This window comes from Micromys minutus, assembly GCF_963924665.1.
Source record: "Micromys minutus genome assembly, chromosome: 10".
NCBI classification, from domain to species: Eukaryota; Metazoa; Chordata; class Mammalia; order Rodentia; family Muridae; genus Micromys; species Micromys minutus.
In genome coordinates, this window is record NC_137979.1 from 41,431,349 (window position 1) to 41,458,581 (window position 27,233).

The window sequence follows — 27,233 nt, forward strand, 5'->3', positions numbered from 1 at the left end:
TCACTTTGGATAGCTGGCAAGTGGGTGAGAGAAGACGATGCTACCTGTGCAGGGTGGGCGGCAGGTCCCGGGCCCAGGTGAAGGTGCCATTGTGTATGGTGATGGCGTAGCCTAGGAGGACCAAGATGCATAGGGGTCAATGAGTCTAGGACACGGGAACAAGTCAGGGAGGCCTGGGAAGAGCCTGAACAAGGGGGGAGGTTCCCTGGAGCACAGGTAGAGGGAGGAGCATGAGGAGCAGGGAGGGGTCGAGGAGAACTGATTAGCAGAGGGGTTTCAGAGTTCAGAGAAGAGAGAGGGGTCAGAGAAGGAGTCTCAGAAAACTTGGAGCAGGATCGCCCTGGAGTAAGAGTGTTGGGACCTGGGGAGATGGTCTTTCTTTCCACACACTGGGGGTCAAGTTCATCTTGGTTCAGGAAATCCTGGATCCGTTTCAGAGACACGCTGGTCTGCAGGAGGGTGTGGATTAGCCTCACCATTGCTCTGTGGGTCCCCAACTTCTAAGCAGAGCTCCCCGAGGACCGACTCGCTAGTGCTGGGACCTCGCCTATAACCAAGTCTTGCATGGCTCCCACTGCCTGAAGATAAGGTCTATTGTGCTAAAAGAAGGCTGTGACTCTAAACAACTCACATAACCTCCACGGCTTTCCCTGATGCCCTCTCCCCACTCGATTATCCATTGATCCTAAATGAATCTTGCTTGACTTCCCCACATACCCTAAGTCCAACAGACACCCTGCTTGCCTTGTGTTACCTGAGTCAGGTTACTGATTAACTGAGGCAGCAATTGAAGGGGCATCTTTAAGATATTGAACAAAGACAGGGACACAAAGGCCTTCTCAGCATCCAGCACATTGTTCTCGTCCACACACACATACACTCCGAGGGTAATCAGGGTCACCTGGATAAAATGGGAGTGAGTGTCATGGTGGAATTCCCCAGGGAACCCCAACACCTGGTATTGGTCAGGGACCTCATACCAGTGGAGAGCCTCACCAGAAACGGGGTGCAGACCCAGATGAAGGTAGATACAGCCTGCAGGTAGGCACCCTTCCGCAGCAGCCTGAGCTCCTTCTGCCTGATACCTTCTACCTGCTCCAAGAAGCTGGGCTCCCAAGCATACAGCTTCAACACTTTGATGCCATTCAGGATCTCGCTCATCAGTCTGATGCGAGAGTCCTTTAACTTCATTTGCTGTACCTGTGAGGAAAGGAAAGGTGGTACACCCTTTCTCCTCCTCAGACCTCCTACCCACTGGGCTCACACCTCCCCCACTATGTCATCTATTGTAACTATTACATGTTGCTCAACCTGCCTCCCCGGCCCACCTCAAATGCCCAACCCCCATCACTGCACCCCCCCAGACTCAAAAGAGCAGCCTCCTCTTTAGCTTACTCATCACTAACCTTACCAGGCAGCATCCTTTGCCCTTGACTTTCATCCCCATCCCTACATATTTACACAATGCCCCTCCAGTCAGACTATGAGGCTCCTACGGGCAGGGCAGGCATTGTTATTCTGTTCACTTGGATCCTAATCTAAGGCCTGACATAACCCCAGTGATTTATACCCTCAGCTCTTGTTTGCTGAGTGGCTATGTGCCAACCCGTGTAACAGATGTAGGATATCATAAGGAACAATTCAGACAGTTGACTGATGACAGAGGCAGGCAGATCTCTGTAAACCAAGGTCAGTCCGGTCTACAGAGTGAGTTCCAGGACTACATGGAGAAACACCATATCAAAACAAACTGGGCTCACACCATTCCACTCCATTCCATCTCATTGATTGTAGCTATCCCATGTTGCTCAACAAATATTTGCCAAAATAGATACTTAATTTGAAATCGTTGTGTGTAATCCAAAGGGAAGGAATAGGAAACAGATAGGGGATAAACAGGTGAGGGCAGGGGAATGACCTTGGGGTAATCGATGTAGTTCTCTGAAGAAAATGAATGCTACAATGCTTCCCACCATGATGATAATGGACCACACCTCTGAACTCTAAGCAAGCCCCCAATTCAATGTGTTCTTTTATAAGAGTTTCCTTGGTCATGGTGTCTCTTCACAGCAACAGGACAATGGCTAAGACAGTGGTCTCAGGTGGTTTGCCTTTTGTTCTCTGTGTTGTGAGAGCTGCTGAAGAAGCCCGTAATCATTTGCAAATGATTCATTGTCCGGCTATCAACTCTTATCACCATAAAGTGGGAACACATTTGAGTCCCTTCTCTACCTGTCTGTAGACTGCCTCAGTTATTCTGGGCCTTGGTCTCACAGGCATGAAATCAGACTGTCACCTCAGTGACAGGAACTGAGGGAGTAAGGTTTGCACAAGGGGCTGTGGTGGGGGTGGAGAAGCCCTGAGAGTGGAAGGTGAACACTGGTTCTTGGTACCACCCCACCCCCAGCTGATATTCCCATCTAAAGCAGATGCCTTTAGCCTCACCCACCTGGTAGGTCTTCATCTTTATGGACACAGCTCCATTGAGTGGTATCAGCAGGACTATCATAGCCACTCCAGCCAGGGCTGATGGGCCCAGGATCTGAGGGGGCAGAGACAAGGGGAAGGTCAGGTGAGACAGAGGGACTGGCTGGTTTGCAGTATGATGGGCGGGAGGCAAAAGGCATCACACCAGTCAGGAAAGGAGAGAGAAAGCCACAACCACATCAATAGAAGCAGCCACCTATCAGATGATGGCCACAGATGACCAGTGACACACATGGAGAGGGATGTCCAAACTGGTTGTGCTGCCATGGGTCTGGGATTCTATTACTCAGATGGTTTGAGGTCTGCCTGAGGCTACACAGTAATTTCAATATTAGCCTGAGCAACTTATCAAGAACTGCCCCCCCCATCTTAAAATAAAAATTTAACTGGCAGAGGTGTTAGTATTAGAATGTGTGTCTCCATGTACCCCTTGTCTCTGGCTTTTGAGGGATAAATCTAAGCCTATGACCAAGTTCTCCTACCTAGGGATGGTCTTAAGGGCATGACACAGCTCACCTATAAGCATAGTTAGATGTGGTCAGAGGAAGGGACAGAGCTCAAAGTTCAGGAATTACCTGCCAAAGGAAGTATATTGCCAGGATAACCTGCAACGGTGCAGACCACAGCAGGTTGATGAAGGGAGAGACATCCATGAAGCGTTGGGCATCCACTGACATGAGGTTGACCATTTCTCCCATGGTGGACTCACGTTTGACTGAGTTGGTGATGACCAGAGCCTGCAGACGAAGAGTTGGGGGAATTGGCCAAGCCCAGGAGCTTCTCCCAAGCAGCCCGGAACTGACCTCTTCCCAGTGCGTGTCCCATTCTGGCTAACCTTCCTGTAGATGATGCCTATGATAGCAGTCCGTAGTCTCAAAGCTGTCACAAAGATGCAGTGGTAGTATTGGTGTGAGAGCAATGTCTGCATAGTGGAGCTCACAAACATCAGCCCGGCCAGCAAGAAACCCCACCAGGTAGGGGCCGTGGGATCAGAAATAAACCGGATGAGTATGCTGCCGGGGGAGACCAGGTATGAGGCTGGTTTGCTCTTCTTAGCCTGCTTCTCATACAATAGCTTTTATCATCAGCCTTGTCTGCTTGCCCTCACCTCCTTGAATATCATGGTAGGCAGAAGAGGCACATTTTCACTGGCTAGATCTTCTTACTTATTCTCCTGGGCTGCTGGGAGTTCTAGAACCCAGCACGGGGCCACAGGGATTTTCATTCCACAAACCCTCCCAACACTTGACCCCCCAGTGCCATCTGCTGTCTTCGCTGGGGCTCTTGTCCACCTCCCCTATGGTTGCCTTTATTGTTCTCCTCTTACCTCCTGGCCTGCCCCCCTCCTCCAACTCTCAACAGCTCCCCCTATCTTTTCACCAAACTGCCCATTGAGAATTCCCCATTGTTCCCAAAGCTTCCAAACGTCCCCAAGTCCATCCTTTGCTCCCATCTTATAAAAAGAAGTTGTTATTTGGACTTTCCAAGCCCTATCTTGTCTCCCTGAGTCCAGGATCCAATTTTCCTGTTGGGGAAGATCAAACAGGAAGACTGGATCCCATTGAATTTTCATGTTAGGAACACTAGGGGACTGCTGACAGTCACCAAAGCTTAAAGGCAGGATCAGGAGAGACTCTCATCCAGAGTCTTTGGCAAAAACCAAGTCTGCATCAGAACACAGAAACAAATGTCTGAATCCCAGCACTGAGAAGACCGAAGCAGGAGGACTGTCAGTCAAGGCTATCCTGGGCCCCAGAGCAAGACTCAGTTTCAAAAACCAAAGATACTGATCCAGGTGTGGTGGCGCATGCTTTCAATCCCAGCACTCTGGAAGCAGAGGCTGGAAGATCATTTTGAGGCCGGCCTGGTCTGACAGAGAGAGTTCCAGACCAGTCAGTGCCACATAGTGAGATCATGTCAAACCAAACCAATCAATCAATCAATCAATCAATCAAACAAACAAACAAACAAACAAACAAAACCCATCACCAATTCTGTCAATACATCTTGATTATGAACAGTGGGGAAAACAGGAAGAAATAATTTCTATTGTTTCAGGTTACCCATATGATGATAACTTGTTAGAAATCACTGTAAACCATACAGGGCATTTTGAGACCTTGGTTTCATTGAAGATGCTCTCTGCTGATCTGAGGCCTCCCCCCTCTGTCCCAGAACCCAGCCTTCGCAAAGCTGCTAACCAACTTATTGCTGCCTTCCCAGGAAAAAGCTGGTTAATTTTCTGGAAGCCTCTCTTTCCCCCAGAAGCACTCTCCTGGGCTCATCTTGTGTCAGCAGCTCTGGACCTTAAACCCAACCGGTACTTACTCCTTCTCTGTCTGGATTGCTAAACTCTGCTGACGCCCTCAGGCCTCTCCCTCTCACAGACTATCTAGGAGAGCTGAGCCCCCAGACCCCTGGACTCCCTCTGAAAGGTATCCCCTCTCAGAAGGCCCACCTAGCACTTATCCTTGTGCCTGCCCCTTTTCTCTCTCTGAACTCATCAATCAGGGAAATGTCCATAGTCCCTCAGAGGCACTAGCTGCCCTTTACAGGGTAGTTCCTGCATCCTAGCTTGCCCTATTCCTGGCTTGTGCTGCCCTCTGACCCCTTGGCCTAGCCTACATATTGCCACTCTGCCCCACCTCTGGTGCCCAGTCAGGCTTTTGAGATGTTAACAAGGTGCCCCTCCTTGCCCTTCCCTCTTCTGGGCTTTCCTTCTCCCCTTCCTACCCCACCCTTGGGTAGCTTTCTCCAGCACTCCGGAGTCCTGCTGCCTCAGTCCTTTGTGACTCAGCTGGCTGCTGTCCCCTCCCCTCATTCACTTAGTTCTTCAGAGATAGCTTCTTGGGCTGGGCACTTGCTCTCTGGCATGGCAGGCTGACTCTCCCTGGCCTTCCCAGGCATGCCTGTGACCCAAATCACCTTTGGTTTCTCCCTAAAACTAGACCCTAAGACTCCAATTTATCTGCACCTCTACTGGAGACTACTCGTGGCGCTTCTTGAATGTTTGTGTTGGTGAGTAGGCACAGAGCCTGGAGAAAAGGATGCAGGGCTTAGAGCTATGTCTCACCCTGTCATCTGAGAGCTCTCTCCAGTCCCAGCCTCTCCTGTGACAGATGGCAGAGGCTGTCAGAAGTGGAAAGAGCTCTATAGTTGAACTTCAGAGCCCCAGACTCACCTCTGCTTGTCTTACCTGCCACGTGCTTCACCTGAGCGTGTGTCTACCTTTTCATCTTTAGAAAGAGGAAATATGAATACTTTCCTAGGGGACTCCTGAACAAGGTTCGGGGGACACATATTACTGACGAACACACGGTGTGGGCAGATGCATGTGAAATAGGAACGGGAAACTGAGATACAGAGACAATGCCCCTGGCCAAGAGTCACCCAGAAAGCAGACAAAGTCTCTTCGGGTTCTTAGTTTTGGCAGTCAGTCATCCCTCCTCCCTTAAAACAGGGCTACAGCAAGAGGGACTGTGGGCAGACCTGAGCAACTGTGGGTTGATGAAGGCGAGCAGGTCCTGGATCAGGTTGAATAAGGCACCCATGAGCAAGTTGGAAGCGAAGGTTCTCACCAAAGCCCTCAGAAGGGAAGGCTTCTTGGACTTGGAACGGACCCTCAGTAGAGCCTCATCCTCACCTGGGATCTTTGGCTCAACTGTTGCAGTCTGGGGCCTGTTTGGGATTAAATGTCAGTGGGTAGCAATGGTACCTGGTTCCAGGAGACCAAGGGCCAGTCTAGGATGGTCAGGTATGAGGGGAATGGGGAGGAGGAGGGGATGGGGCCGGGGGTGGCAGCAGCAGCAGCAGCAGCAGTACACAGGCAGCTGGCACTTTTTCTTGGCTTTCAGAACTAGAAGGGGGATAGACAACATCATTCCCCAGAAGACAGTCTCCAGGTGCTTACTGAAGGGAGAACTGTGTACCCAGCTCTGCCAGTCTCTTCCTGTCTCCTAGAGCTGGCTTCAGTAAGGGATGCTCAGAGATCAGGGTGGCTGAACAGGGAGCAGGTAAACATGGCATGGGGGACAGAGACAGGGCACACCCATCAGCTGGGGGTTCTACTGGCCTCTCCAGAGGCCCTGAGGCAGGGAAGCTACAGTACTGGTATGTAAGCCCTGTCCTATGCCTGCCAAGAGCTAGCATATCAGTGGCCCTGGGATGACCAAGCATTGACTTCTAAACTCTGGGTTGTAGGCAAGAGGCAAAAGGACCCAGCTGTGGGTCCTGAATGGCAGGTTGCCAGCTCAAAGGCAGCCTTAGACTCTCTCATTCTGGCCTGCCTCCAGACAAGAGACAGGATTGGAAGGGCTGGTCCTGCCCTCCCTAGGAAAACCCCTGCAATTTCCAATTCTTATCAGGCCCAGGAGAATAGAGATCTGATTAGGGCCTTTGGGCCAACTGGGTGTGGAGTATTGCTCTGTCAACACCAGTGGGGAGACCTTGGCTGTGTCATTAAACCTCTAAGCTTCGTTGCTCCGTCTCGGGGTCAAGGGACATATAGAGAGAATACTGTTGGGCTGCTGAGAAAGTGAACGAGGTTCTCTATACACTAAGAGCAGTGCCTACTATACACTGAGCCAGACACAAGTGTCAGCATCTGCAGGTCCTCAGCTGAACCAGAGAGGGCAGGTCCCCACCCAGGCCTTGCTCCCACCTGCAGCATCCTAAGGCTGCTGAGACATCCCCTACATTTTCTGTTCTTCCCGTTCCTGCCTATGCATCCAGGTCTTTGAGCAACACCGAGGGTGCCTGGGGACTGAGAAGTTGCACGGGGAGGACTCACCCCAAAGCTTGGTTCTGCTGGTGTTGCCATGCTTCCAGTAGGCGCTGCACCACCTTGTGAGAGCAGTCCTCCTCAGGCAGAGACCAGAGGTCACGGTCCTCCAGGGGACGTCGGTAGCCAAGGACAGCAAGCCTGGAGGAGGGAGGATGAATCCTCACACAGGGTCAGGAACCTAGAGCAGTGGCTGATATTTCTAGTGCCTCAGGTTAGGTGAGTTCCCCCCGTAACTGCAGGACCAAATTCATTCCCATGGCGAGAAGGGTCCCTCTTGGTTTGTACCTCTCTCTGCATCTCTCCTATATGTCTAAGGGCCCCTGGCGTTGAGACCCACACCGACTAGACCTGAGTGTGCACAAGGCAGGAAAGATATGGCCTCAGGTGTATGTGGTTAATGAGTTGTTACCCAGGTCACAGACACAATTATCCTGCTCAAGCCACTCTGAGGAGCAGCCAAGGAGATGACAAGCTGGAAGCTTATCCCAAATGGAAAAGCTTAGAGCTAATTAAGGTTCCCTTCCAGCATCTGTCCCTGTAGCCTGACAGATGTAGGGATGGCCTGTAGCCTGGGACCTTGACTGGACCAGGTTCAGCCTCTGCACTTAACTCCCAGTCCAAACAGTTACTTTGGTCCATCCTGGCCTGCCCACCTAGTTATTGGGGTGGCAGAATGGGGGCGACAAGTCAGGCCAATTCCTGGGGTTCCTAGACTTCCTATCCTCAGGTCTAAGATAGAGCAAGAGCCAACTCACTTTGTGAACCACCAGAAAGACAGCCGGGAGAAGAAGCCAGCGCTGGCCTCTGGGCAAGGATTCTAGGAGAGAGAAGGAAACAAGGAGTGTCCCATACATCTTAACACTGGGAGAGGCAGGCAGGGAGACCACTGTTCCTTCATGTGCTCTGCCTGTTCACAAGCTGTGGAGGCAACGGTCCCCGCTTTGGGTGAGACTGGAGGGATGTGGCTGCTGGTACCATTTGGGCTGACTCCCCTGCACCCTCCTGAGGCCAACTCACTGGGTCAAGATTCTCCGGGGAAAACAAAGGCGGCTTCTCCTTGAAGCAGGACAGGATGAGGGCGCAGAGCACGAGGGCAAAGTAGATGTAGAAAGTGGTGAATCGGAACGGATTCAGGATTTTTCCCTGGGGGAGAGCGGAGAGGGACCTCAGAAGTCCTTGGGAAGGCTGGCCTACAGCTCAGCCCCCTGGGGTATCAGGCTCACCCTGGAGCGTCTAGAGGATGCTCAGTAGCAGAGAGTAAGTGTGTGGTGAGGACTTGCCTTGAAACAGGCATTATGCTGACACAAAATTCAGCAGCTGTGTCCTCCCGGAGAGAATGCCACCATCTCAGCATTCCATTCCACCCACCATCAAGGTGCAAGGCCAGACCGAAGCAGGCGGGAAGACACAGGACAATGGGTCTTCACACACACCCGCACATGTGTTCATGACAGACACTGGCACCCACACTAGGTGGATGGTCCTGCCCTCCCTAGGTTATTGAACTTGCGGGTAGCAGTTACAGAATTGTGTCCCCCCCCTCCCCCACCCCAGCACTCCCAGGAGCAGCTAACCACCGGTTGGATCTTTGACCTATTTCTTGGCACTGCTCAGATCTACTGTTCCCCGCCACCAGGCAGAGAGGTAGCAGGCAGAGGAACAGCACAAAAGATACTGAACAGAGGAAACCCGGGAACCGAGAAAGCCTGGACTCGGCAGTAACCCTGAGCCTTGAAGCCACGCCCCTGAACAGGGCTAGACCTGGAAGGGCGGAACCTCTTACCTCTGCCGTAGCTGAGAGGATCTTGGAACGGAAGGGGATGACGGCACAGATCACGCACAGGAGCCAGAATATGATGAGCACTCCTGAAGACTGCACCCCCCGAAGCCGCTCATACTGGATTAGCAACGTGGCCAGCAGCTATGCAGTTAGGGCAGGGAACACTTGGTTAAAGCACACACACATCTAAGCCCGCTCTAAGTTCTTCTTGTGTGCCCAGACGTTCTTTTGGAGTCATTTCCTCTTCTGACAACTGCCATGCGTCCACCCTCTTCCTCAGAGGCCATGGTGGTAGCGTACCCCACAGCCCACCAGAGACCTCCCCACACAGCATCCCGGGACCCGTACTAACCATGGTAATTCCCACCACCAAGGGTGTGATAAAGAAGACAGGAGCAGGCGCTGAGCCGCGGATCAGGTCATGGAAGGAGTAGAACAGGTCCAACCATGAGACACACCACAGCAGAACACCGAGGGCCTGCGGACAGTGCACAGGTTCGAGTCTCCATTTCTAAAGGAAGCACTGATCTCTGCTGAGGAGAGGCCCCTTTTCATGCAGTCATTGTAAGCTACCAGACCTGTTCTGGGTCCACTCAGATGGGAGATTCTGTTGTTGGACATTCTATAACTTTCAAAAAAGGCAAGGGCTGCAGACCCAGTTATAGGTTTCTATAGCCCAGAACTATGGGGTAGGAACACCGGTTTAGCTGCCAGTTGGGGCAAGGAGTTCATTAGAAGCAGAATCTTTTAGATCCCTCCACCCCCACTCAGAGGACCCTGGACCACACTGACCGTCTTGAGCCTGGATAAGCGTGAGAGGACTATGTAGCCAGGCTGATGGTGCCTCAGGTAGAACAAATAGCAGGGCAAGGCGGCCCACAGATAGATGCATGGGACCCAGGCAAGCAAGGAGTTCTGGAAACAGGGTGTGAGGTCCGGAGTGTTGGTATATATAGACAGGTTGGAGTCCTGGGGACAGAAACACAACAGTTTGACATTGTGATACCCTCCTGCAGGTATAGTAGGCCCTCGGGGGAGATGGCCGAACCAGGCAGCCACTCCATCCACTAAGGGTGGAGGTGGGCATGGGCTGGGGGATGGGTCAGGGCAAGAGACTGAGCATGCCTGTGAGTAGGTGAGCGGGGACACTGTGGGGTGAACTCCTAGGGAGCCCGAGGCTGCCTCATTTCCTTATACTCTTTCTAACTGAGGGGTAATTTAAGTGCAGTATGAACTGCACCCATTTAAAGTGTACAGTTTAATGAGTTTGACAGTTGCATAACCCTCAAAGCCATTGCCACAATAAAGACATGATATTTCCATTATCCCACATGGTCACTCTTTAACTCTCCATCCTTTCCAGGCAAGCAGTGTTCTTCAATATTCCTCATCCTTGCTTCCCATTTTTCCCCAAATCAAAATGAAACCAAACAAAGCCTCTCTCTCTCCAGATCTCTCCCAGGCAAGGAGAGAGCTTCCTGGGTCCTTGGGTTCTTTTAAGATGGGGTGACTAGGACTAAGTAGATGGTTTCTTTGCATAAGCGTAGGGACCTGAGTTTGAATCCCTGGAACCCAAGTTTGTTTATTTATATTTATTTATCTTTCTCTTTTTAAACCAACTTAGAATGCTGGTCCACACTTGTAACCCCAGTGCTGGGGTGGTAGTCATGGCAGTGGGGGTAAGGGGAGGGAAGGGGGAGACAGGTGGTTCCCTAAGTTCTTTGGTCATCCAGTCTAGTGGAGTTGATGATACTCAAGTTCACTGAGAAGTTCTGTCTCAAATGATAAAGGCAGAGGGCCAGCAAGATGGCTCAGCAAAGGTATGAGCCACCAGTCAAGACTTACAAACTGAGTTCCATCCCCAGATCTACATGGGAAGGAGAGAACCAACTTCCTGAAAGCTGTCCTCACCCTCACATATGCACTGTGACATCTGCACACATCCCTCAAAATAAAAAAATAAATAAATAAATGTGCATAGCAATCTGTTTCTCCAAATGCACACACAATAATAAGCATTATAATACAATACTATAATATAATAGAATGTATATATAATATACATTATATAAATATATGTCTGTATATATTTCTCCATCTCATTTCAAAGCCAGGACAGTGCCAGCCACCCCTACAGAGACCCTCCACCTCCTCCCCTCTTCTTCCTTTTCGTCCTTCTCTCATCATTCTCCTTTACTTTTACATGTGTGCACATGTTCATGTGTGTGAAGGTCTACATGCACATATGTATGAATACAAGCCAGAACACAACCTAATGTCATTCCTCAGGCACAATTCCTAAGGTATCATCACCTTTTTTGAGATAGGCTTTCCTAGTGTCCTAAACCTCACCATGTAAGCCTTTCTTCACCTCCCAGCCCTGGCGTATATATATAGGTGTGTGTGTGTGTGTGTATGTGTGTGTGTGTGTGTGTGTGTTCCATTCATGGCATAGCTACATGCATACCAGCCTGGAGCCTAGAGTGGATTAACAATTTTCTGCTACATAAAGGTATGAGTAGAAAACTCTGTAAATTATGTGGTAAAGGGTAAACAACTGTCCTTGTTCACCCAGGAAGTGCCCTGAGTAGGTAGACATTGCAGGCAACTCAGGGTGGTTGGTCACCCTGGTGTCACAGCTCTTCCTTGGACTGTACCTGTATGTCCATACTTGCTGAAGCTAGATGAGGTAATAAATTCATGCACTAACGTTGATGCTTTGCATTCAGATTGCTTTCCCCAAAGCAGCTAATGTGCTCATCCTTCTACTCAAGAAGTATCGGATGCTCTTTACAAAAGGCCCCCAAAGCACAAACAAATAATGAGAAAAGCCGCCTCCTATCCCATCCAACTAGAAACGACTGTTGCCTGAGGAAATCCCGCCCACCTTCTAACAACCATTTCATTTTTATGCCAGTTAAAGATGCACATAAGTCTGCTTTTCCGGAAGCAGATTAGTTTTCTGGAACTGGAAGCTTGTCTCAAATGTGTGTGACTCCAGGGGCTTGGCTGCTTCAGTACTTTCAGATGAGATAGGAAAGCACGAAGGGGTGCCCTATGGATTTAAGGTGGAGCTTGATGGGTCTGGGGAAGCTCTGTTTTTTTTTTTTTTGTTTTTTTGTTTTTTTGTTTTTTTTTTTTTGTTTTTTTTTTAACTAGGTTTGCTGGCCTGTGCTTGGCATGTTAGGTCTGGGAGGTGAAGAAAGGCTTACTTGGTGAGCTTCGGACCCCAAAGAGACTCTATCCCAAAAAAGATGAACGGTACCTAAGGCATGGCACCATAGGAATGATGTTCGAGGAATGACATTGTAGGTTGTCCTCTGGGTTGCATGCATATATACATGTATGTATAACTGCACACACATGAACATGTGCATGTGCACACACACGTAAAAGAAGAAAAAAGGGAGAAAGGGGAGAAGAAAGAACAGGGGAGTAGAAGAAGGAGGAAAAGGAGGAGGGTCTCTGTAGGAGTGGCTGGGACTAGCACGTCTTTGAAAGGAAAAGGAGGGGCTGGAGAGATGACTCAGCAGTTAAGAGCACTGACTGCTCTTCCAGAGGTCCTGAGTTCAATTCTCAGCAACCACATGTGGCTCACAACCATCTGTAATGGGATCTGATGCCCTCTTCTGGCGTGTCTGAAGACAGCTACAGGGTACTTATATATAATAAATAAATAAATTTTATTTAAAAAAAAAAAAAAAGAAAGGAGAAGGAGAAGCAAGTTGGGTGTCTAAGTTTTCCCTACAGCATCTCCTCCAGCCCAGCCCCTCCCCCAGCCTCCGGCAGCCATCCAGTCCCTGAGCGTTTTCTGACTCTGCAGGGAAAATGGCTTCAGGCATTCTTATCCTTTGGTACCCTCACCTCGCTGTGCATCCTTGTTCACAGACTGCACTGAGGAACCCCAAAACCAAGTCACTAGCTCCAGTCTCCTAGGCCAGTGGCTCTCAACCTTCCTAATACTGCAACCCTTTAATACAGTTCCTCATGTTGTGGGGGCCCTCAACCAGACAATTATTTTTGTTGCTACTTTATAACTGCAATGTTGCTACTTTTATGAATTGTAGTGTAATTATCTGACATGCAGGATTATCAGATATGTGACCCCTGATCATCCCTGGGTAGCTCTCGGTCTTCCAATGCCCTGGCCACTGCTGCTTTTTCCTGAAATATAGCTTTGTACCCTGTCACGTGCTAGCAAAGAGCAGTAGCTCCCACTGTTTATAGAGCTCAGCCCACCCTGATGGGCACATCCTGCAGGATTCTCCTTCCACCTTCTTCCGTCCTAGCCCCTCCACTCTCTCCACCCTGAGTCTGCTCTGAGGTTCCCACTTGGGTACCACTTGGGTACCTTTGCTGTGCCTGGTCTCAATTCTTTTGACTCTGCAAACCCCAGCACCTCCACTGAGCAGTTCTGGGCAGGCTTGGGCACAGCCTCTTCCCTCCCTGAGCATCCGTTCATATCTAGAATCAGTGCTTGTTGTGAGCGACACTTCTTGGAGCAGCTTTCCAGTGCTGCAGACACAACAGCCTGGCAGCCTGCAGCCAGGACATTCACCCTGGAGGCTCCTCCTTCAAGCCATATGTGTTTGTGTTGGGGAATTGTGGCACATACATGTCACACTCCAAATGTCTATACAGGACGTAGCTGGTACCCATTTATTCTTTATATTTCTCTTCCTCCCTCTTTCCTGTCTTTTTTTTTCCTTTCTTCCTTATTAGGAAATCAAACCCAGGGGCTTGCCCTACCACTGGACTATAGTTCCAGATACAGAGTCTTTTGAGACAGGATTTTGCTATGTAGTTCAGGCTGGCCTCAAACTCAGGATCCTCTTGGTGTCAGCCTCCCATGAACTGGGATCACACACATGAAACACCATGTCTGGCCCACTGTATGTTTTCACTCGGACTATAAACCAAAACCCCACACACTCCTGCTGAGCTTCTGTCTTGTCGATCACAAGCTGGATCTGACACTCATCCTCCCTATCTGGGAGATGAAGAGGAAGGGAAGGCAGACAGTCTAGCCCCAGCTTTGTCTTTTCTCATCTTTCCACACCCCAAAATCTTGTGTGATTTTCTTTTGGAGGTAAGGTCTCTAGCAACCCAGGCTGGCCTTAAATTCCTGATCCTTCTGTCTCTGCCTCCCAGGATCATGAGTATGTACCATCGTTCCTGCCAAAACCCATTTTAAAAGCATTTTTTAAAATTCAAATGTGACGTAATTTATAGAAAAACACACATATTGCTGAAATAGAAACCTCCCCATCCCCCATCCCTACACAGGTGTATTTAGCTGTGCAAACAGCACCCACGTGAAAAGATATAGCACCGGTGGTAGAAGACGCCCTGGGCTCTCCTCATGACTGTCCACCACAGAGAGCCCACCCTGATCTCTCGTGCAATAGATTTTCACGAAACGCCATGAATGAAACTGTACGGTGTCTGTCTGTCTTTCTCAGCCAACAAAGTGTGGTGGTATATTATTCTGGCGGGTCCACCTTCAATTCTATATGTTCCATGATGTGAACTCTCCATTAAGAACACACCCCACCGGTCTCCAGGAAGCGCCTAAGGGCGACGAGCAGATCTCTGGACCACATATTCTATACTAAGCCTCTAGGCATTTCAGCTGTGACTTTTGTCTTTGACTTTTGTCTGGTCCTGGAGATTGAGCCAAGCGTGCTAAGCCAAGGACCCTAATACCAATTCAGGTTATGAGTTTTTAAAAGATACCTATTGGCACTATTGTTAAAGCACTTGTCACACAAGTGTGTGAGGACCAGAGTTCAAATCCCAGAATCCATGTAAATCCAGGCACAGAAGCCACATCTGTAATCTTGGTGCTCCTATAGCCAGATAGGAGGTGGAAACAGAGGGTCCTTCAAAACACGTGCGCCAGCTAGCCTTGGCATATACTGCTGCAAACAAGAGACACGGTCGCCAACACACACACACTCCATCGCTACAAGTGAGCAAATGTTCTCCCTGTTACAGTTGTAACATGCAGATATGAAGATAGGCATCCTCTTTCAGTTCAGTATATACGAAGCTTTCAAAACTGCATACTGAGGGTTGGGGAGATGGCTCAGCAGGCAACAGCACATGCTACCCAGCCTGAAAGCCTGAGTTCAATTCCCCAAAACACACACGGTGGAAGAAGGGAACCAACTTGTTAAAGTTGTCCTCTGACCTCCATACAGGTAGCATGGCATGTCCCCACTCCCACCAAAATAAATAAACAAATAAGTAAATAAGTAAATAAATAAATAAATAAATAAATAAATAAATAAATAAAATTTTAAATGCCCTGTATGTTGAATGAGTCTTCCCCATTTTGGTGACATGGAGCTGAGATCTCACCCAAGCAGGGTAACCACTCTATCTACTACTGGGCTATATCTTCCTGTCTCATTTATTTTTTTTATCTTGAGGCTCACTAAATTGCCCAGGTTGGCCTTAAATTTTGGGCCACCCTGCCTCTACTGTTGGAGTACCTAGATTACACCACACTGGTGTTCTGACTTTGCTAAGTCACATGTCATAGCCTCAGCGACCAGCTAGGTGAGAAAAACAAGGCGCCACAAGGCTTTTCCAACCTTTTATTGCTGCCCTCATAAAGCTGCTGTCCAGGGATTAACTCAAAACAAGTTCCTAGGCTGGAGAGATGGCTCAGCGGTTACGTACACTGACTGCTCTTTCAGAGGTCCTGAGTTCAAATCCCAGCAACCACATGGTGGCTCACAACCATCTGTAGTGGGATTTGATACCCTCTTCTGGTGTGCCGGCATATATTCAGGCAGAACACTATACATAATAAATAAATAAATCTTAAAAAAAAACAAGTTTCTGAAATATAAAACAGGGATGTTGTCGGGTTCAGTTTACAGAGGAAAAGTAAACACTATCAGCTTTGGTAACAGCTTCAGGAACAACTGACACTGTGGAGCCAGGACAAATAAATATCCTGGCTTTAGAGAAGCCATGTGTCCAGGAGAAGCATGTGACAGTTTCTTCTAATTTATTCTCCCCAGGCACGTGTACAAGAAACACTTCCCCCCTGGAGCCTTGCAGACCTTTAGCGGGTACCCCATGCCCTCCTCTTGTTCTTTCCATCCAACTGTATCTCTCTCCATCCAACTCCTAGCACAGGACCAGGTGCCCTAGAGCAGCCCAGAAGCTGTTAAATAAGTGGTAAAGGAGCATGGGGTGAGAGAACCTACATTCAGCTTCATAGTATGCTAGGACAGGTGCCTATAGGTTCCACCAGAGGAGCCAACCTTGGTGTTGTAGATGTGGGGTAGCTCTCTCAGTCTGGTTGTTGGTCTAAGGCAAGTTCCTGGGTAAGGCGGGCTAGGCTTTAACTCACTATGCAGACTAGGCTGGCTCTGAAGTCTACAACTTGCTGCCTTCCCCTCCCAAGTGTCATTGTCACAGCCATGTACCATTAATCTCAGCTCTGCCACTCTTGAGTCATGAAATGGTGACTGGTTCCTGCCACCCTCTGAACTTTGGATGTAGATAAGGACAGACCCACAGCCACCTTCCCTGCAGGAATAATGAATGGGAAAATGCCTGGCTGTTACCTGGTCACACCTTGGAAAGTGGGTGATGGACAGGCCATCAAGCTGTTTGGGTCATGTTCTGTGGCACCAACACTGACACTGTAGACACTCTGTCTAAAAATAGGGTGGGAATTCAGGTGTAGCAGTACATACCTACTACCCTAGCTCCATAACAAACCTATCCTAGGCTACATATCAAGATCCTGGCTCAAACAAAAACAGCCCCTCTCACGCACACGCAAGGATTAAGCAGAACTCTGGTGGTGCTGTATTTGATCAACCTTATCCATGGACAGGGAACCTCGCCTGCTTATGCTGGTCTCTCTCGAATCTGGCCTCTTCCCCACTCGGCTCCCCTGACTGGATTATTTCCAGGGCCCTCCCTCTGGTTTCCTGCTGTTGGCTAAGCCACTTGTCCCTACATTCTCTTTCCTAGTAAAGCAAGAAAAGCCTACTGGAAGCCCAAGCCAGACCACATGCCCATTACACTGCACCACCTTTTTGCCATCGTTAAGGAAAAAGCAGGAAACTTCACATAGCCCTCAGAATCATTGGCAGCTTCCTGACCTGTGATCTTCCAGCCTCAGCCTGCCTTAGGACGCCGGCCTGGGACCTGGTCACCTTCAGCTGTTCCTTCACTTGCCTCTAAACCCTCACTGCCGGGGAGCAGGTTCAGCTCAGATTATACTGTCTTGTCAAAGTTGATCTTGACTTCCTAATTAGAACTGTGACCCATCGCAGGCCTTGTCTTACCTGCACCCATCCCATAACCATTCTATTTTTGCCACAGCCCTTACAGCCTTCTCTCATTTGATACAAGTGAGTCCTGTTTCGGTCATGGCTTTTCTACCGTCTCCTACTACAGTAGGTGCTCCCTGAGGACAGGTTTGCTACAGGACAGTTTTTGCTCACCATGAAGCTCCTCGATGCCTACAGTTTGCAGCCTGCTCACCTCAGCCAAATGACTTTGGCTCTTCTTTCAAGGAAAAGCACCTAGGCAGGACTTCCAGAGCTCAGCTTCACCTTCCTACCTGCCTGCCCATCGATTCTGGGCACTCAGCCCAGAAGGCACATACTCTGTATATAGTGGCTGAACAAAACACACGAGTGAATGAACTAATGGGCTCTCCCAGGCCCCAGCTTCTGTAGCTGAACGACAAGACAACATCATGCTGTTTCTCTGGCACTAAGGCACCATCCTGACAACCAAAGGGGCCTTAGCCTAAGGTACCGAAGTATCAATGACAAAAAGGACAGTCAGTTGTGGTCACTTCATGGACTCCCTTAGGCAGGGTGGAGGGTGGCTGCTTAAGGCTCCTCTTCCATTCCCGATCTGAAGACAACCAGCTGGGAGGCAGCCCAGGCCCACAGCCCCGCCTGCTGTCATTCTTTCAGTTTCCACAGCAACAGCAGCTTCCTTAATACTGTGATTAAACAGCTGGATGGAGTTGATAAGGTGGAAGGTCCGGCACCCAGAATGGACCCAGGGAAGATGCCCCTTAATGGGCACGGAGGCTGAGATCCCTGTAGACTCAAACCAGTGGCAGGGGGAGGGACATGAGGACTCCAGAGTCCTCTGTCCCACTTTTGCCAGCAACCCCAGGCCTCTGGCTGCTGACAGGCTCTGTCTGAAGAAGATTCATTACTTCCTCAATCCCATATGGTGGGGTGGGGGGCCATCTGTGCTAGACAGCTCCTGAGGTCACTGGGAAGGGACTGATTGGCAAGATCATACATCTCAGCAGAAACTGGAGGGAAGGGAAGCAGGCACCTTCTGACTCCCCTCCACTTTCGATGAGCTACTTAGACAAAAACAGGAAGCCCGAAAGGCCAGAGAGGGCTATGCTGGGCCAGCCTATAGCTTAAAGGCCAAACATTCCTTTCACTCCTCTAAAATACCTGGCATTGCAGAAGGACTTTGGTTATTGAGCACCACGGTAAGCCAGGACTTTTGGAACCCATGGTTAATGTGGAACTTGAGCTCTGGCAATGCAACTCAAGTTCTAGCCCCACCCTTGGGTTAGATTTGCCTCCTTAGTGTCCTGCCTCCTTAGTGACATCCGTTAGCATTAACCCACTCAAATCACCAAATCACCAGTCACCCTCGGCCCGAGCTGCCAGTCCGCCCTCCTGAAGATCCCCCATGCACCTGAGGCATAGGGACTGCCAATACCAGACAATGGACCAGCTGAGTTCTGGAAGCAAACTGGATTAGAAACTGGAAGTTCTGGTTTGGAAGAGACTTAATCTAGGCTTGAGACCCCATCCCCACCCATACCCTGCCTCACACCTCAGCTCCCTGGACCAACTGCAGAAATAATAGTTCTAGAAGAGAGCACACAGCAGAGTATCCTGACCCCAAGGTAACCTGTGGGGGAGGGGCAAAGTTACAGACTGTCAGTCAGCCCTTGCCTTTAAATTAGGTCATTTGTACTCCAAAGCCCTCTGGTTTGCTATTGTTTTTAAATTTGTTTTTAGAATCTTTTTTTCCAGACAGGTTTTCTCTGTATAGCTCTGGCTATACAGAACTGAAACTCTGTCCTGGAACACTGTGGACCAGTCTGGCCTCAGAGATTGGCCTGCCTCTGTCTCCCAAGTATTGGTTTCGAAGGTATGTGCCACCATTGCCTGGTCTTATTGCTATAATTTTTAATTATGTATTGGTGTGTCTGTGCATACATCTGTGCATTAGACTGCAAGTACCCAAGAAGGTCAGAAGTTGAATTCCCCGGAGCTGGAATTTCGGGTAGTTATGAACCACCTGATGTGGGTTCTGAAAACTGAATTCTAGTCCTTTGGAAGAACAAGAAGCATTTGTAACTAAGGGGAAATCTCTCTAGCCCCTGTTGTTTGTTTTGTGAGATGGGGGTCTTAAGTAGACCAGTTTGACCTCCAAGTAAATATGTATCTGAGAAAGACCTTGAATTTCTGATCCTCCTGCCTCTGCAAGCCAAGTGCCAGGATTATAGGTATGATGTCTGTAATCAAACACCAGCTTTATACATGCTTGGCTGATACACAACTAAAGCTGCATCTTTAGCCCTTTGTTTTGAAACAAGGTCTTACTGTCTATGGCCAAGGATGGCCTCAGACTCACGGCAATCTTCCTACTTCAGCTTTCTGATCACTAGAATGGCAGATGTGCCTACAAGACCATTTGGGGAGTAGGTTAGGGAGGGAAACCAGTCAGTTTCACAAAGCTTCCTCTCCCAGATTATGTCCCTGACTCACTTCCTTTCTTAAGTTTCTCCCTTTAGCTCAGGCCCAGGGACAGGAGGGGACAGTCTAGGAACCCAAGGGATCAAATCTCCCACCCAGAAGCCAAGAACTCAGAGACCAAAGTTACTAAGCCTGAGGTCCAATATTTCCAGCTTCAATGAAAAGGGTTTTCCAGGTTCTTGGCCTGGGCAGGGAAGATTAGGTCCCTGGAAGGAGACGGTATCTAGCAGAATCACAATTTGGCATCATTCACCCATCTGTCCATCCAGCAGCCATTCTGATCCCAGCTTCTTTGAATGTCATTGTTTTCATTTGGGATCCTAAATTCATCGGAACTTGAACCTTGTCCATTATTTGTGCCTTTTGATGGCTGCCTACTGGTGTTGGGCAATAATTCAAGAGGAAGCCTTGAAATCCATAACATCTAAAGCCCTAGGGTTTAGAGCACCTTATTTGTGGGCCTGGACCACACGCCTGAAGTTCATCCTCCCAGACTCATCACCAGGCCCCCACAGACCTGAAGAAGGCCTCCTCAGAACCAGCTAAGCTCAGCTAGACTCAAAGAAGGTGAGCGGCTTTCTCATAGTTACTACCTAGTTGATGACAGGATCGAAACGAGCCAAGGGAGCCATGGAAATGGGTCAAGGTACTTGTGATTAGTCCCTCTTTAGGTGGTAGGAAACTAACCTTTTCCACATGGGCTTGACCCTTATGGAACCCATGAGACCAAGAGCTGCTGCTAAGCAGACTTAGGGAAAAAAAGGGTCTGGGAATCAGGAAAGAGGAATTGGGGAATCTCCATTGGCTAAATCATCCCTCTTCCCTAGCTCTGGAGTGAATCTGGAGTGAGGACCATCTGCCTTCCTTGCTTGGGTTTTCCTTTCCTACAAGGTGGTTTACAAGTCAGGTACTTGTACACCTGTAGTGCCAGCTAATCCACTACTTTTCAGGCAGCTTTGATAATTCTGTATACATGCAAAGTCAGCCTCTGGACTTCTATGCTTCCAGGGGCCTGGGATCAAGATTATTTATGCAAGCAGACTACATTTTTTTTTCCTTTTCTTTTTCTTTTTTCTTTTCTTTTCTTTTTTTTTAGAACAAACAGTCCAGGCCTCTTTATGCACTCCCTTCACCCCAGTGAGGTCTGTCTAACCCGTCTCAAAACAAACAGTGATCTCTAGGGCATGGGGCAGCAAATCAAAGCAGAGATAAAACCCAACCTTCTCTGTCCTCAGTGTCTTGCATCTGAACTCTCCCCAATTTTTTTTTTGATGTGTTTCTTTTGTTTTTTGTTTTTCCAGGGCTTCTCTGTTTAACTCTGGCTGTCCTGAAACCTGCTCTGTAGATCAGGCTGGCCTCGAACTTACAGAGATCCATCTGCCTCTGCCTCCAGAGTGCTAGGATTAAAGGCGTGTGTTACCACTACCAGGCTTTGTTTTTGAGGTGAGATCTCATGTAACACAGGCTGACCTCAAACTTGCTGCCTAGCTAGGGGCTATCCTGTCCTGATCCTCCTGCCTCTACCTCCCACGTATGGTACCACAAGCATGTGCTACCATGTCCTGTTTGTTCTTGTTCTTTGAGAGAGTCTTCCTCTGGCCTTCTTTTGAAATTTATTTCCACACAAATTTAAGGTATACCCTGAGATGTTGAAAATATCCCCAAAGAGGTGGGAACAGGGAGTGAAGGAGACATGTTATGGCACCTAGCATGAGGCATGTGTGAACATACAGATATGGGTGTGTCTACAGGATCACAGGTTCCCAGATTCCTACCCTTATGGGGAATGGAGCTGAATCTGTAGCAGGCATTAGCTTCCTGCTCCCCAGGAAGGAGCTGGAACCGCAGCCTCTGTCCCAGCTGTCTGTCAGCCCCTTTCTCACAGAACCATGGCTTTAACACGCATTCTGACCTCATTCCTCTCTGTCTTCCCACCAGTCAATAGGATTACCAGTCAATAGGCCTGCCAACAGAGCTTGTTGCTTCTCAATTTAATTTCACATTCTCTATTTCATTTGATCTCCATAAAAATCTTGCAAGGTAAGCAGCAGGTGGCTCATTTCCTCATCTCGCGGGTGGTTAAGAAAGGCCATCAGAAGCTAGGGAAAGTCTAGATAAACCAGAGGCCCAGTCAGTCCCTTTTCTTCTCTGTTCGGGCTTTCCCAGGTTACTCCCAGTTACTTCTCACCACGGCTCCTAAGGTTCAGAGGTATAGCTGAATTATATATGATACACATGAGATGCAAAGGGGCATCCAACAAAAAAAAAAAAAAAAGAGTAGCCCAGGAAGTCAGCCTTTTGAGTAACTGAGCTATATAGCTTAGCTCCAGCCTCCTAGCCTGAGGCCCTTCCACATTGCAGCTCTGCAGCTCTGCAATGCCCCCCAGGGCTGAACTATGAGAAGCTCCCTGCTTTCTCATACTCAACAAGAAGCCACTGACAAGTGCAGCTAGGAATGTTCTTCAGAAGCCAAGATCACCTGGAAGGTGGGGGATGTCTTCAGTCTGGGGTGTGCAGAGGGGTAAGTCAGTTCCCTGTCATTGAAGATATCTAAGCAGAGACACCCCCACCCCAAGGATCACAGTAGAGATGAGATCCAACCCACATGGCCTCATGCACAGTATTATGTTCCAGGGCCAGGGTGCCTGAGTCTCAAAAGTGCTTGTCTCTTAGCACGGCACTCTGGAACAACACTGTGATCTTGCTATGGCTATACTGGCCAGGTGTCCATTTCTCCCCAAGTCTCTGCCTTGAAAGGTTGGGTTAGCTAAGCCCCTGTGTCGCCTATCTCTGAGCTTGGGACAGGAGGAAATCCTGAGGTTTCTATCTCCAGCCTCTAGGGAGCAATGCCTTGGGAAGTTCTAATTACTCAGGCTTCATTGCCACCTAGGGACCAGGAAGGTTGTACCTGGAGCTTGGCACACCCTCCCTCCTGATTGTTCACCTTTTTTGCCTAGTCACTGTGATCATTACCACACTATCTGTCGTCACACCTTCCAAGTCCAAGGGAGCAGAGAAGGGAGGTGCACCCACAAGTCAGTGTATTGCCTCTGGACCTTAGAAAAGGGTGGTCCCTCCAGTCTAGTTGATGGGGGCGCACTTCATGGTTTGTTCTAGAACCAGTGAGTGACCCAAAGAAAAAGGGTGGCCTCCAAAGGTGTTTTTTGTTTTTTGTTTGAAGATAGAGTCTCAGGCTGGCCTTGGCACTTGTCCTGTAGCCAAGGATAACCTTGAATTTCCAGTTCTACTTCCAGCTCCTGAAAACTGGATGACAAGCTATGGAGCCATATCCAGCTTCTTGACATTGGAAGGGAGGGAGGAGGACTTAGGACCTTTCACTTCTCCCAGGTCCACGTTACACTCTGTGCCCAGCCCAGTTCGAGATACCTTAAACGACAACACTAGAGTATGGCTCTTGACTTTTACATGCATATTTGTTCACACACAGGCACTAGCACAGATCTGTGCAAAACAGCTCACCTTCACCCCTGCACATGCATATCTGCATACACCAGATGCATATGTACAAATATTCATAATGGAAGAAATACAGACAGGGATTTTAAGTCTAGATTTGAAAACAGTCCCTGACTGATTAAAGGATTTGATGAGAGCCACAAAAAGTTACCTTTGTGTGTGTGTGTGTGTGTGTGTGTGTGTGTGCCTATACTGTACCCACACAGTACTGAGTTTTAAGCCTAGGGTCTTCTGCATGCCAGGCAAGCCCTGAGCTATAACTGCAGTCCAAAAGGCCTGCTTTAACTTACTTGATTATTATCTGGTTTCATGGAATTGGGTGCTTTGGCGCAATTACCTTCCTCTCTGGACCCCCGTTTCCCCTATCTATCAGTGGAAAGGTTTGAGCTGAAAGACCTTGTCTCTCCTCTCTCTCTTTTATGTCCTATAGGTCTGTGAGGAGGCCTATCTCTACCAAAACAGGGCCTGGAATGAAAGATCTAGCTGTAGCAAGTCCTGACTGATCAGGGCTCTGGATGTCCTAGGGTGTAGGGAAGGAATAATGAATAACCAAGCCATAGGTCAGCTGCTGGGGGTGGAGGGAGGGATGTTCATTCATTAGAAATGCAGGCAGAATGCAAAATGTTCCTTCTGTACCTCAGGATCAACCAGACAGAGAGGCTTACAGAGAGGCAGGTGCCTGCGCTTCCCTGGTCTTGGCACCCTGCAACTACAGATTCCAAGAGCCTCCTTTCTGCCCAGCTACTCCAGGTTACAGTAGGGCAAGGCACAGAGCATCGTGGCTACACACCCTTTCTGTGCCCATTCTCCCCTCTTTGGAGCCTAGATCCTCCCAGGACTGACTATGCACATCCTCCTTCCCAGGGCATCAGCTGCTGCTCCTGCATGCCCCGTGCCTCCCCCGGAAGGCTGTGGTGGGGCGGGAGACCAGACTTCCCACGGTTGACACCTACTTCCTCTGTAGCACGGATCCCAAGAGACGCTTCTTACCCAGAACTTGGAGCCCAGCTCCCCGGAGCCGCACAGGCGGTCCATGTGGCTGTTGCACTGCAGGACTTGGGATCTCAGTGAAGCTCAGCCCCAGCGGAACTGGCCAGGGAACCGCCTCTGACTCCCAGCTCCATCCGCACTCCTCCCCGCCCCGCCCTCAGGCCCTCTGGGTCAAGTTCTCCCTGATTGCAACACAGTTGGTAAAACAGCTGATATCTAACCCTGTAAGAAGGGACTGTAGAGTACGGAGGGGTAGTTGACAGTTCTAGTCCCCGAGCTTCTAGACCCCAAAGCCGATGGACCTGAGAAAGAGTCTCACTGTAAAAGAAGTCCTTTATAAAGGTAAGGTCACTTCTGGCCTTATAAGTAAATGCAGGATTATCATCCATAGTACATGAAGTGCTTGTGAGCTCAGTGTCTCTCTTCATACGTTCCCAGAGAACTGACACCAGCACGTTTATGTGATGTGCCAATGGACACGTGTGCAGCAGGAGAGGGAGGCATGAAGTTGGACCAAAGAGATGGGTGTGTGACTTTTCTTCGGTCCTCTTACTCTGCTGCCTTCTCTGCTTCTGTGGCTCTGAGTCTTGCTGCGGCACTTCTCTTCCCCGCTGGTGAAGCCTAGATAACCATAACAGAATCCTTCACACGGGCTTTTCTGAGGATGCAACAGAAAACTATATAACGAGTATGTACTGATATAACAGTCGTACATACCCAACCTATGTGAATTCCAGAGAGGCCCAGCAAGAGTCCTCACTAGGACTGTTACCTGTTTTGTTTCTTTAAGACAGGGGTTCTCTGTGTAGCCTTGGCTACTCTGAAGCACACTCAGTAGACCAAGCTGGCCTCGAACTCACAGACCTGCCTGCCTGTGTTTCCAAAGTGCTGGGATTAAAGCCGTGTACCATCTCCACCCAGCCAGCACCTTGTCTTAACGCTGAACCTCTACATTGTCAGCTTATAAAGTGGCCTCCCAGCCTGGCTACGGTGGGCTCCCCTTTATCTTTCTCTTTCCTAATAAGATCCTAACTCACTACCCCTCCCTGGAGTGAGCAGAAATCCTCCTGGTCTAATTTACCCGTCTCTACCTGTAAGCTCGTGAGTGTGTGTGTGTGTGTGTGTGTGTGTGTGTGTGGTGTATGTGTGTGTGGTGTGTGTGTGTGTGTGGTGTGTATATTGTGATTGTGTGTGTGGTGTGTATTGTGATTGTGTGTGTGTGTGTGTGTGTGTGTGTGTGGTGTGTATTTTGATTGCGTGTGTGGTGTGTATGTGTGTGTGTGGTGTGTATGTATGTGGTATATGTGTGTGGTGTGTGTGTGACTGTGTGTGTGTGTGTGGTGTGTGTGTGGTGTATGTGGTGTGTGTGTGGTGTGGTGTGTGTGTGTTTGGTTGGCACAGGACAGGCCATTTCTAGCCTGGGTTCAGTTTAGGGTTGAAGGGCTCCAGTGCAGACCATCCCTTACCCCTCCGGCAGGCAGGACGTACTGGAGCTAGTAAAGTGAGGGGGCCGTTAGCCTGGGGACCTGTGTGACATCCCTCTGCCCTCTGTCCTTTCCTCCCCTTCCTCCCCATCCTGTCTTCCTCCAACCTCTGTATAAAGACTTCATGGAGCTTTCATGTTGTGTTAGTATGCCTTTGGTCACATTTACGTGTGAAGACTTTTGAATGTCCCCAAGGCAGCCATACCGAGTCACGCCTACAGCCTCTCCACACCTCAGGTAGTAACTGTTGTACCCTATGTAACCTTGACAGGCTCCTTGTGCCTCTGGGACCAGTTTCATGGACAAAAGGGAGCAAAGAACCGTGGAAGCTGTTTTCCTACCCCAAGGTCTAGGTATCTAAGGTCAAAGCCTCTGAGTCTTCCACTAACGAACATGACTTTCTCGTCACCCTGGGCATTTTACTACTGACTTTCTCCTAGGGTGGGGCCATGGATAAAACCCAGCAGTGTGGTTCTGAGCTTGGGGAGACTAAGGGACTTTCCTCTGGAACCCTTTAGGAAGATGAGCCTCCTCTAGCTTCAGTTGATCCTTCTTGTTCCCTGCGACCTTCCAGCTCAAGGTCAGCATGGAGTTCAATGGTTAGGCTTCCAATTTGAGGGCAGGAGTCCTGGTTCAGCACTGGAGCAAAGACACCATCCTTCGTGACAGAAGCCTTTCCATCCTTTCTGTCTTCCCTGGTCTCTCCATACAGGGTGGGAGGATCCAAAGCCATGATGGATTCCTTAGTGATCCTGGCCTTCCCTCACCTCTGAAAATGCTGGGAGTGCACCCCCTTCTAGCTTCTTATGGGGTGTGGTCTTTTTTCCTATGGTCCTTGAAGAACAATCATAGTGTGTTGGGGTTGGTCTTGTGTATTGTGTATTCAGTTGCTGAGTTCTATATCCCAAGATCAGGTTACAATCCAGACACGGGCATTGTAATGACCCGTGTGCTGTAAAGAATGATCCCCAGTTATCTCTGGTTGGCTAATAAAAAGCTGGAGCCCATAACTGGTAGAGGAGATAGAAAGGTAGAACTTGCGATCGGGGGAGGGGTTTCAGGGAGGGACAAGGGGGTGGGGGAGAGGAGGGAGAAGGAGGTTGAGTGAGGCAGGATGGACCATGAGGATGGACCGTGAACACATGGCCAAGAGAAGTTCGCTCTGAGGACAGACAACTATATCAGAAGGAGCCCAGGTGAGTCAAATTGGCAAGTAACTCAGGGCACATGGCTGGGAAATAGCAAAATAGCATAAAGGTTAAAATATAATTATCTGCTCAGTTCTAGTACCAGCAGCTTGTTAATAAAATCACCAGGTCTCTGTGCCATTTACTTGGGAGCTAAATGGGCTGAGTGAGCAAAGAAATGCCCTGCAGAAAGCTGGAAACAAAAGGGCCCCCTCCATAAAATTACTACTAAAATAGTGTCTGTATGGCATCGTTGTTTTG

General features: G+C 49.2%; 1 protein-coding gene across 2 annotated transcripts in view; it reads right to left on the minus strand.

Annotated features, from left to right (window-relative positions):
- Positions 1–24,346, minus strand: part of ABCC3 (ATP binding cassette subfamily C member 3) — a gene marked incomplete at its 5' end in the record, with an annotated part of 45,518 nt that extends 21,172 nt beyond the window's left edge. For both annotated transcript variants that reach the window (XM_080922198.1, XM_080922197.1), the window contains 15 exons: positions 45–111; positions 362–449; positions 755–901; positions 997–1,200; positions 2,450–2,542; positions 3,063–3,224; positions 3,323–3,500; positions 5,977–6,165; positions 7,277–7,408; positions 8,026–8,087; positions 8,288–8,413; positions 9,054–9,191; positions 9,403–9,528; positions 9,843–10,019; positions 24,302–24,346. In XM_080922198.1, the coding sequence (XP_080778324.1) occupies positions 45–111; positions 362–449; positions 755–901; positions 997–1,200; positions 2,450–2,542; positions 3,063–3,224; positions 3,323–3,500; positions 5,977–6,165; positions 7,277–7,408; positions 8,026–8,087; positions 8,288–8,413; positions 9,054–9,191; positions 9,403–9,528; positions 9,843–10,019; positions 24,302–24,346 (1,934 nt within the window). The remainder of the gene's footprint in view (positions 1–44; positions 112–361; positions 450–754; positions 902–996; positions 1,201–2,449; positions 2,543–3,062; positions 3,225–3,322; positions 3,501–5,976; positions 6,166–7,276; positions 7,409–8,025; positions 8,088–8,287; positions 8,414–9,053; positions 9,192–9,402; positions 9,529–9,842; positions 10,020–24,301) is intronic.
- Between the last annotated feature and the right edge of the window lie 2,887 nt (positions 24,347–27,233).